At 41.9% G+C, this 11,777-nt stretch overlaps 1 protein-coding gene across 1 annotated transcript; it reads right to left on the minus strand.

The window, feature by feature from the left end:
- Nucleotides 1-660: 660 nt before the first annotated feature.
- On the minus strand, nucleotides 661-2,107 carry LOC134286670 (uncharacterized). The gene is made up of 2 exons (XM_062848323.1): nucleotides 1,721-2,107; nucleotides 661-1,022 (listed from the first exon to the last, which is right to left on the minus strand). Exons 1-2 carry the CDS (start codon nucleotides 1,989-1,991, stop codon nucleotides 916-918), a joined length of 378 nt encoding a protein of 125 aa, XP_062704307.1. The 5' UTR covers nucleotides 1,992-2,107; the 3' UTR covers nucleotides 661-915.
- Between the last annotated feature and the right edge of the window lie 9,670 nt (nucleotides 2,108-11,777).

The following is an 11,777-nucleotide window of genomic DNA, read 5'->3' on the forward strand; positions in this document are numbered from 1 at the left end:
TTTGGGGAACATTACTGTCGAGGATGTGAGAGTCCGCATCCATAACCTGAAATCGCGGTACAGGTAATAATTGATGAACACACAATAATTAATGATTAATTCATAATCTTAATACAATATAGGGAATGAGTGTCATAACTAATCCAAATTGTTGCTTTTGAAACATTTACCTAACCCAGGGGGAATGACACTTCCATTGATAACCGTCGTTAACCGCGTCTAACTGCTGCTCAGTTAGCAGCGGTTAGCGATGGTTAAGAACGGATAAATTCAGATTTTCCGGTTAGAAAACTATATGTCATTCCCCTTGACCTAACCCTACTATCCAAGATATAAAATATCAAAAACTTATGTGCTATTTAATTTAAGGTGAATATATAACGAAGCCACACTTAGAATTTTCAAAAGCACAAATCTGAAGAACCGAGGGTTGGTTTGCGCTTAAAAGTTGATCGATTGGTCACCACCAGCGGGTCACCAATCGATCAAGTTTTCAGCGCAATCCTTCTTTTAATTCCTCAGATTTGTGCTCTTGAAAATTCGAAGTGTGGCTTCGTTATATATTCACCTTAATCGCTCTAATTATGATTTTATATTACGTTTACATACTAATGAACAATAATATGTACTTATTTTGAAAATATCAGGACAAAAGAAAAATGTTGGCACGTCGGGTGGCTCTCCATCAGATTGGCCGTACTTCGAACAAGTGCATGCACTTCTTGGAAGCCACGCGATACATAATTTAGAGAGTCTCGTGGAGGATAGTAATGTCTGAAGTGGTAAATTAAGATATCATTACAACCATAAACCATTGAATTCAATATTTTTTTTATTTACAGGACACGCTGAGGCATCTCCGGACGATGATGATATGGATCAACTCGACGAAGAGTGGTTGGATGATGAGCGATCCTACCACGAAGCGTTAGAGTCTCTATCTGCCCCATCAACCCCAGCACCTCCACAATCTGGTTCATCTCCCGTAGGACCATCCACGTCGACCGCTTTAACCCCACGAGCTGAAACGAAAAAAAAGGAAGAAAACAGTAAATTTTCAATCGGAAATTTTAAAAAGATTCGATAGTTTGGTCGAGAGAATCAACGAGGAAGAAACAAGAATGAGGGCAAAAGAATCAGAAATGATAGAACAAGAAAAGAAGAGGACGAACCTGTTAGAACAGTTCGTAGAAGACGCGAAAGAGATGAAAAATGCATTTTTGCAATTTGTTAACAGCCGTTCTTAATGCCAGTAATGTATGTGTGTGTTACTTTTTTACTTAATTTTGTGTTGGACGTCAGTTAAATATTTTTAAAGGTAAACAATTTTTAAATGTATTCACAAGAGAAAATAAATCAAAACTTTTTTTTTAATTAACTTGAAGGTTTCACCACAGACAAACAGACGTAACACTTCGAATATTTTTCTATTCAAATCATAGTCACGGAAACATGGTTGCCCAATGCTAAAAGGACTGAGTTTTCCAACCATCAACTAGCTGACGTTTATCCACGTTAAACTCAAACAAAAACGACGTGTGCGCCATATATGGCCAGTTGGCCAACAATCAAATTTTGAAATAGATCGTTAAGTTAGTGTACGATGGAAATCATCAGAGTGTTACGTCTGTTTATCTTTATTCGTTCATTCGTTCGTATTAGGTAGAACGCAAAATTTTTTCGCTATAGCCGCATTTCGTTTTTCTCCCGTTATACATACCTAAGAAAACTGCAATTGCCTCACGAATTTCCTCACCACTGGCATCGGCAGCCCTCAGCAAGACATCTTTTGCTGGTTGCGGTCTACGAGCGTCAACTTGTTGCTGAGCTACCAGCCATTTAAGAGTAACCTCGTCATTTCGGTTGTTCAGGAAATTGTGCAAAACGCAACAAGCTTTTATTACAAGTGCAGAATTTTCTATAGTATTGTCGATGCCCTTCTCACGCCGAAACCGGGCCTTGAGATGGCCGAAGCCGTTTTCAACCACCATCCTATTTTTCGATAATACATACCTAATTGAAATTTTGTTTGTGCTGATCTTGCTCCACTGCAAAAGAATAGGACTCCATCATCATGCGGGATAAACGAAATGCTGAGCCTCCAATCAAGAGGCACATTTTGAAATAAAAATGAAATTATTTTATATTACCTATAATCAACCACCGCAAGTAAATCCATTGAATATCAACCTTTGTAATTATAATAGTCGGTGGCGTCGTCACTATGCGGCCGGATTTCAATGTGACAACCATCTGAAAATGAAATAAAGACAAAACTTAACAAGAAAGTCTGTGTCTTCACCTTGGTTCTACCTGAAATTCATTCGAGGACCTCCAATGAGTTTTCCTGGAATTCCTCTAAGATTTCTCTCCAGCGATTAATCCGTGGATACTTCAGAAATTCAAACGAAGGTTCCTCCAGAAATTTATCATAGGATCCTCCAGGGATTTCTCCGGGGATTCTTCCAGGAATTTCCTTGGGGATTCCTCCAGGAATTCCTCCGAGGGTTCCTCCAGAAATTCCTCCGGGGATTCCTCCAAAAATTCGACCGGGGATTTCTCCAGAAATTCCTACGGGGATTCCTCCGAGGATTCCTCCAGGAATTTCTTCGGGGATTCCTCTAGAAATCCTCGGGGTTCCTCCAGGAATTCCTCCAAATATTCCTCCAAGAATACCTTCGGGGATTCCTCCAGGAATTCCCTCGAGGATTCCTCCAAGAACATTAATAAATATTACATAAATACATAAACATAAATATTCTTATTCATTATTAGGTGTCAAACTGTAACATCATTAGTGCCAGTGTGAACGATTATGTTATTCGTGAATATCACGTTGCGAATAACATGTTATTCGAGCGTAGTCTGAACATGGCATTAAAAAAGGAAAGGCTTTGCAATTTTGGTCCAATATCACCCCTACTATCAGTTTCCAATCGTTTCCACGGATACATTTAATTTATTTGCTTGAAATCCAACAAACTCCCTTTTACAAATGATTGCTCCCCACTCATCTAGTACACAGCATTACATTATCATTGTTCCGACACAATTACGCGTGTAATCCGATCAGGATTATTGCCAGTAATTGCATCCGGGGTGACACCGCTCTCACCACACGAACCGGGCATCAGAGCTGGATGCATCGTACCTTTCTACTAGGACACCGTACTCAAAAGCTCAATGTGTCACGATACATTACATAGAGAGAGCGTGTTGTTGCAGTACACTGCGCTGGCTTCCGGCGACTATCAACGGTGTGCTTCCGCCTCTAATAGTCAAGCAACAAACAGCACTGTAACCACATACGCGTCGCCTGACGTCCAGCGCGATAGGTGCCTCTGGGTAAACCTCGGTCGATATGTATGCATTTTTGGGGTGTTACAATTTTACTAGTATGGCTCGAGGGCGTTCAGTACACTTTGCTCGCCAATGGTCGAGAGTTTGCAACCCAGAGCGAAACCACGCTTTCAACCCTCTCAACCATTCTGCGTTAGAAAATGCGTATCACTGCTGGCAGGAATGGTGGCGAAACATGTTCCGCTTGCAATTTCCCAAATCCGTAGAGTAGAGTGTACCGACAATTATATTCGGTGTTAGTGTAAATTATTCAAGTCAATCGCGAAAATTGCTACAAAACGGTATGAACTCTCCTGATTAAGTCAAGGGTCAAGCTTTGCATCATGCCATATAGAAACCATTTCTAAGTTAGTATAAAAAGAGGGCAATACTGAATCGGCGACTTTTCAAACCTTACATTAATATGGATAATGCCAAAGACTTGAGTCTAAAACAACAATGCCACAAGAAGCAGAGGAATATATCACTGCAATTATGTCCTTAGGGGCTGCCCATTTATTAGTAAGGGAATTTTCATCATTTTTCGATACATAAGACACCACCGCCCACCTCCCCCCTGTTAGGACGTGTGGCGGTTCGGAGACAGGATACCATACTGAGAGCAACTCTATTTCAAGCAGCTTCAATAACTGCAATTTATTGAACATTATTAGATAAATAATAACACATAATACAAAACCAATTTACATTGTAGTATCGATTCTCCGACCAAATCTCCTAACAGCGGTGCACGACTCGACTTTTCATAGTTCTTCTTATCACGAACTGAAACGCACTGCCCTATCGTTCTAATTCATCAATAGGCAGCCACTGTAGTGCACGTCGTTATTGTTTCAGGATTGCCAGTTCCACAAAGAGCCTAACGCATAGGAACTATTCGCAACACCCCCCTTTGGGGTTTTTGTATTATAACCAAAACATGTTTCACGCAGAAAAAACATGGTAAAATCAAAAATATTTCAGGTAAACTCAAATAAATTGTCAATTTGTTTTGGCAACAAAAATAAAACTGTTTGGAGCAAATCGAACGTCACATTTGAAGCAAATTCAATCCATTTTTGAAACAAACATGTATCTTCTGACTGGTTATGTTAGAAACAAATGTGAAAATTTTTGTTTTTTTTTGTGGCAGGTCGGCCCTACGGAAATATTTGTTTTCCAATTAAATTTACAAAATTATTTCCTTCTCTAGGAAAATCCACTTCCCGCGTGGCACTTTCAATGCCAACATCATGTAGATAACATACGCTCCCGAAATCAATGGGATTTCGTGGAAACTTTTGGTGAAACTTGCCTTTTTTGCAAGAGGAAATCTTTTTTGGTGATGCAGCTGGAACTTGAGAGTTTTGTTTATGTTCTCGACGGCGGAACGGGGGGCTCTTCAATGGGTATTGTAGAAATCAATATGTAATTGAGTTTGTTTTAAAAATTAATATTTTTGTTTTAAATATTTTGTCAGTTTACCGAATAAACATGAATATTTTTGTTTCAAACGAACGAAATTTGTCTCCGTGTTGTATGGCGCGTAAGATTTCCCTCGTGTCCCTTATGAGAATTTTCGTGCATCAGTTGTAATCAGTTCCAACTATTGCAAGCTTCTCCGTATTATGCATCTCTACAGTGCTCGATGACAAGAGTTAAACAATGATAATGGTAATGCATACCTCGTGCCGGGTTGAAATCCTTCCAATACCACAATTGTGTGAGTAAACATGACACCATGCTTATGCTGATTACTGATGCTGTTTAGTGGATCTGTCTGATGGTCTGTCTTTATAAGTAAACCACGGTATAGACACAGGCAAACAGACGTAACACTTGCGAAATTTCCATCGACTACACTTTTAACGATCATTTTAAATTTTCATAGTTGTTGCTTTCACAACCAGAGGCGCGCGCATCATTTTTCTATGTGTTTGACGTTTCACACTAGCGCCTTCTGTTGACGATATTGCACAACACAGTGATTCGTGCAACTTCTCCACCAGGTGATGGTAGTGTGAACTGGGCGATGGATTTCCATGAAAATCGTTCAAGGTGTTACGTCTGTTTGTCTGTGGTATAGACTTATCTACCGATTGATTCCATATATCTATAAGGTGACTCCGAAACTAAAACGAATATTGCACAACAGAAACTCGCTCTAATAATTCTTCTTCTTCTTCTTTATGGCTCTAAGTCTCCACTGTGACTTGACCTGTCTCGCTTCAACTTAGTGTTCTTTGAGCACTTCCACAGTTATTGATTGAAGGGCTTTCATTGCCTGCCATTGCATGAATTTGTATATTGTGAGGCAAGTACACTGATACACTATGCCCAGGTAGTGACTTAGATACCCAACAAGGAATAAAAATAAATAAAAAAAAATGCCCAGGGAGTCGAGAAAATTTTCCCGACCGGAATGGGATTCGAACCCACCGTCTCCGGATTGGCGATCCATAGCCTTAATAACTAGGCTAACTGGAGACCCGCTCTAAGAATTGCTATATCTAAATCGTAGTATTTTTCAAGAATAATCTGCACATATATATTATTTAACAAAAAAAAAAAATACATACATTCATTTGCGCACAATGGCATTCAAGATAACACAAAGCTAACAATTGAACTCAGCGAAAACCAATTTTGCAGGGTGGTTGTCCGGCATTGTTGCAACATGCCCTGCCCACCGTGTCCTTCCGGCTTCGGCCCGCTTTTGTATGCTGGGGTTTCCATAGAGTGCAGCGAGCTCGTGGTTCATCCTTCGCCACCATACACACCATTCTCCTGCTCACCGCTGAAGATCATCGTTAGCACACATTGCTCGAAAACTCCGTATACTCTTAGCGAAGTGTAAGAGGCAGCAAAGAGAAAAGTACCTTTATATTATTGCAGTTATATATGTATTACCAACAAAGAGTGACTTGGGAACTATCGCCGATACTTGATTTGACGAACCTTTTACGGTTTGTTTTGGTAAGTACACGAAAAACAGAGTATAATTTTGCATGAGCTCACTTTTATACATCATAGCTTTATTTTATTGATGAGATGGAACGAGCTCACTGATAAATATCAATCTAAGTATCCAGTGATTATGTGCTCCTAATCGACACGAACAAAAGCAATAACTTGCACTCACTGGCATCGCTACAACAAACTACACTAAACTGCTTCGACTACATGCGAGAAACGACGATGCGCACAATCAAATCGCGTCGTCGTCACGGTTGTGCGGCCAATCCGAATGAAAAAGTGGCATCTTTCACTCAGTTCAAAGTTCATTTATTGAAGTGCATTAATTTGATGGTTCTACCAAAGTTTTCAATGTATTTTATGCGAGAAAGCTCACTTGCTGGGTATATCAAGGTTAATTTGACCACACTGCATGGCATCACATGGTATACTTAAGGCATCTACTTGAGACAAATAGTACAGCAAAAATTCACTAATTTTACTGTACGATATTATCATTTACTTGCAATGTCACATCTATCTGTGGTAAACACATTTATAATTTCAACACTTGTCTTCATGATTTCGTTCCATGAAATCCACAATGAGCCTCAACCCACCAAACACCTACCAACTGCATCAATTGGGCCAAGTGTGAAGAAAACTATACCTACTGCACTCCATAGCATCAGCATCCTACTCAACCCGAGCACTCTGTTCACCAAGAGGATGATCAATTATCTGATAAGCGTGCCATGTTTGCTTGTTGCATCTTATTCCGGTTGCTATCTCGTCTAACATCACCACCCAAGCCTGCACTACTAGCTACCGCTGCTGGAAAATAGGTCACCCTTCAGAATTTGTGACCTCCATTAGGCTCAGAAGCCCAGCAGACTGCATCGAAAATTATCCCGTATAAATATTGAACGGGATTGAGCAACTATGAAAGCATCCAACTAGTCGAGAAGTGTCTGATCTCCAATTCCACTTCGAAGCCGATGAGAGCGCTCTGGCTCCTTGAGGAGGTACCGAAGAGTTTTCTTCCACGAGAAAAGGAAAGAAAACTATTTAACAAGATTTTTATCGCTGATCTTTCATCACTTCGGCTAAGCTTTCTTTTGTTTCGTGGTCGGTTATAGAAACAACTGACAGCCCACACCGCCGTTTTCTCAGTACATACACCACTACTGGGCGTCTTCGTAGGTCCCTGATGTTGGATCAGCAAACTCTAACAACTTCATAAACTGTGGACCGTGTTCGCTTTTGCAACGACCTTACGAGTTTACAGCGATTTCATTCAAAATTCGTACATGAAGGTTTATTAAATGAAATCATCGCGCATTCATAGAGGGTAAATGTACCAATAGTGGTGCTATTAGTAGCTCCTTGTAGTTAAATAATTGAATAAAATTGATTATACCACAAAATAAAAAGTCTGAAAACGTTAATCGGTAGTTTTTTACTTAAATTTGCTATGAAAAACGTGAAAACCATTGTTTATTTCAGTTTTTGCCAATACATCACTTGCACCAACTATAGGTACACGGTTAACATTGGTTCCTATAGTTGCGCATCCCATTGAATTCTTATGGGACCCACCACTATAGGAACACTACCACCATTATAGATGCAAAAGACCAAAAAAATGAAGGAAAATAACTGTTCAAAATAGGTTTTTCGGCAATTCCTGAATACAAAACTGAAGGGGGAGGGGGTGGGGGGCGGAGGGGTCTGGCCAAAGTCTACGCTCCATACAAATTTCGAAATTTTTGTATGGACAAAAGTCTACGAGGGGGGAGGGGGGGGTCTGAGATGGCCAAAAAAAAGTCTACGTAGTTTATGGACAGCGCCATATGAGATTTCGGCTATTTGGGAGTGTGGCCAATTATCTCGGGTGTATTCAGAGATAGTGCAATCCATTCTTCGATAAAGTTTTAGTGTTTGAAAAAATCTACTATTTCGAACTTTGATTAATAGTTGGTAACTTGACCGCTGTGGGTAATCCAATAACTTACAGATGATGATCTACGAAGTTCGCAACTCTTCCACTATGCGGCGCTAATGAGCGTATACTCCCAATAGCTAAACAGAATTGGCACGATGGCCCTCCGACGTAACAGGGCGTAGGCCCAATAAGCCACCCACATTACGATCGAGCGTAAGGTGGTTGAGAGGCGGTGACAGCACTACGATGAGCACCCTTATGGCGACGTTACAAGGTGTACCGAAGGTGGCGTGGTGACAGAACTAGAGTAGTAGATGAAAAACTTCCGGCCCCTGATCACCAAGAGATTGAAAGAGGAGGTTGGCCGGCACAAATGTCCCAAATGGAGGATAACGTGCCTCTGGAGCCGGCCTTCTGATTACCGGAGGAATGGATGGAGGGTATCGTTTTGTAGCCGCCCAATGACTCACACGAGGTTTTGATAAACAAGATGGCTTTAGCGCCACTCTCGCTAGGCGAGAGACCACCTGTCTTTTTTTTTTATTTGCCCGATTGTTTCTGAGACTATTCCCTCAGGGGACTCGTGAACGGCCAACGTAACGAACCTGTAGGTACACCAAAACTCCTTCTCTGCTACCCGTCCTCTAATCAAACCCCAATCAAATCAGAAAACGCACGAAATTGAAGGATAGAAGTCTGAAAGGTCAATCTACCAACGAAAACTAAATAGCCAAATAAATGAACGCAAAAGGGTGAATTCTCCAAGGAAATGCCCAAATGGAATCAACTAACTACTCTCAGAACTTCAAATTCAACAATTACATTTATTTACGCAATACGAACTTATTCGGGTTGAACTGTTACGGAATTTATGGTAACGGGGAGCTCGACACTAGGGGAAACAAATCATGGCCATGAAGCGGTGCGGTGCGGTTTTTGAAGCGGTGCGATGTCATGAAGTTCTCCGACGATGTCCTTGCCGCGGAGTTTCGGGCCGTTGCCGGTGAAGACGGCTCGCTCTGACGACGTTGAATTCGACGTCCTCGGTAGCGATGGCGACTGTTGGCTTAGCCGCTGTAGCTGCTGCAATGGCGCGCAGCGATGCACGTTGAGCTAGGATAGGATGACCGAATTACGGTGTGAAGGAAGTGGTGGCTGGATGTAAGGCTTCTGATTGGTTTCCTTCGAGAGCTTTGCACGGACGAGGGTTCGTGCTTCCCGGGCTGATCCTCCTAAGGTCAATAGAGACGCGACAGAGCCCAGCGACCCGGCTTCGTGTACTAAAATTCCTGCTAGGCCGAGCGGGGAATGTCACGTCTTCTACTTTCCGAATTCGCGCTGCAGGACAAGTTGGACGAAAGACAGCATGCTTTTCTCAAAGGCAGGGGAACCGGGACATATTTTGCTTCCCTAGCTCAAGTAATCGACGATGCTTTATCGAATGGTCTACACGTGGATTTAGCTGCTCTAGATTTGTCTAAAGCGTACAACAGAGTTTGGCGCCCAGAAGTTCTTCAACGACTCGTAGACTGGGGCTTCGTGGGGAACATCGGAAAATTTATTCAAGGATTCCTGGAACGCAGAACTTTCCAAGTGCTGATTGGCAATACGCGTTCCAGAGTCTTTCAGGAGGAAACGGGAGTACCCCAAGGATCCGTGCTCGCAGTAACTTTGTTCTTGATCGCCATGAACTCCGTCTTCGAACGACTGCCAAAAGGTATTTTCATTTTCGTATACGCCGATGACATTGTCATCGTCGTAGTTGGAAAACATCCGAAGATAATTCGAAGGAAACTACAAGCTGCCGTACGAGCGGTCGCTAAATGGGCAGAAACCGTAGGATTTGCCATGGCAGCTGAGAAATGTTCAATTTCGCACTGCTGTACATTTGGACACCACCCATGGAAAAACCCAGTCAAAATAGGAAATAGTGAAATCCCCTTCAAAAAAGAGCTGCGAATACTAGGTGTCATATTCGATAGGAGATGCAGTTTCGAATCCCATTTCAACGCAGTAAAGAAGGACACGGAGTGCAGAATGCGACTGATTAAAGCAATAAGTGGCAGACATAAAACAAACAATCGGAAATCGCTCTTCAACATCGCTCGTAGCATCGTTATTAGCAAGCTTCTGTATGGATTAGAAATTACCATTCGCTCCTTCGAGGCTCTAATCCGTATTCTCAGCCCAGTATACAACAGGATACTTCGCTCCACTTCCGGCCTACTTCCCAGCTCACCTACTCTAGCTACATGTGTGGAAGCCGGTGAACTCCCGTTTCATTATCTTATAACCATTGCAGCAGCTAATAGGGCAATAAGCTGCCTTGAAAAAACATACGGAGACAACAGCAACATTTTTGTCCTCGAAAAAGCCAAACACCTAGTTAGAGAGAACGCCAACATCAGTTTCCCACCGATAGCACAAGTTTATCGTGTTGGAGACCGCCAATGGAATCAATCCTGCCCAACGATCGACTGGACAGTGAAACACAGCGTTCGAGCTGGAGACTCGGCTCCCAAAGTGTCTGCAGTACTCAACAACCTGCTAAACACTAAATACAGCCATCACGACAAAATTTTCACAGATGGATCTAAAGCCGGTGGAACTGTAGGAGTTGGAGTATATAGCAATAGCTTTGGCATTGCACGAAGGGTTCCCGATGAATTCTCCGTATTTTCTTCTGAAGCAGCAGCTATTTGCCTCGCCATCAATCAGATTACCGATCCTTCTGCTCCTACTATTATCCTCACGGACTCGGCAAGCGTTCTTTCAGCACTAGAAAACCCACGGCAGACACACTCCATAGTTCAAGAAATTGAGGCTGAAATGCCTTCAAATACTACACTATGCTGGATACCCGGGCACTGCGGCATTAGAGGTAATGAGGAAGCGGACCGTCTAGCAAACCGAGGAAGAAGCTCAAGAATGTGGAACCTTAGCATACCAGCAATCGACGCACGACAAACTATTCAGCAAAACGTGCTTCAGTCATGGCAGCAACAGTGGTTGACCAATCGCGATATTTTCCTTAGAAAAATCAAAACGGACATCGGAAAGTGGAACGACCGAAAATTGCGCAGGGAACAACAAATCTTGTCACGCCTTAGAGTCGGACACACAAGGATAACGCATCCACACTACTTTTCGAACAGCGATAGGCCAATATATCCGGCATGCACAGTTCCGGTTACCGTAGAACATCTTCTAATCAACTGTCCAAAGTTTGAAACAATTAGACTTAATATGCATTTACAAACCAGTATTGCAGATATTCTACAAAATTCCAATGTAACTGAATCAAAACTAATAGCATTTTTGAAAGCAACCAAATTATACTCTGAAATTTAACCGTTCGATATAAATGTTAGTAATAATAAGTTCATTAAACAGCGACATCAGAGAGGTGAACCAGCGTCTGGCTGAAAGCCTCTTTAATAAAGAAAAAAAAAAAACGCCGATTAGACCGGTAGTCCTCATTAGGCAAGAAACATGGACTTACGTGCAGAGAACTAACGCATCGTTGGAGTTTTCAAAC

This window comes from Aedes albopictus, chromosome 1 (assembly GCF_035046485.1).
Source record: "Aedes albopictus strain Foshan chromosome 1, AalbF5, whole genome shotgun sequence".
NCBI lineage: Eukaryota > Metazoa > Arthropoda > Insecta > Diptera > Culicidae > Aedes > Aedes albopictus.

What these genes read in the sequence shown, in the direction of transcription:
- LOC134286670 (XM_062848323.1), bottom strand. Translation starts at nt 1,991, where the DNA reads ATGGTGGTTGAAAACGGCTTCGGCCATCTCAAGGCCCGGTTTCGGCGT. An exon ending in GGCAATTGCAGTTTTCTTAG is followed by an intron (nt 1,023 to 1,720) that starts GTATGTATAACG and finishes TTTTCGTTTCAG; the next exon opens with CTCGTGGGGTTAAAGCGGTC.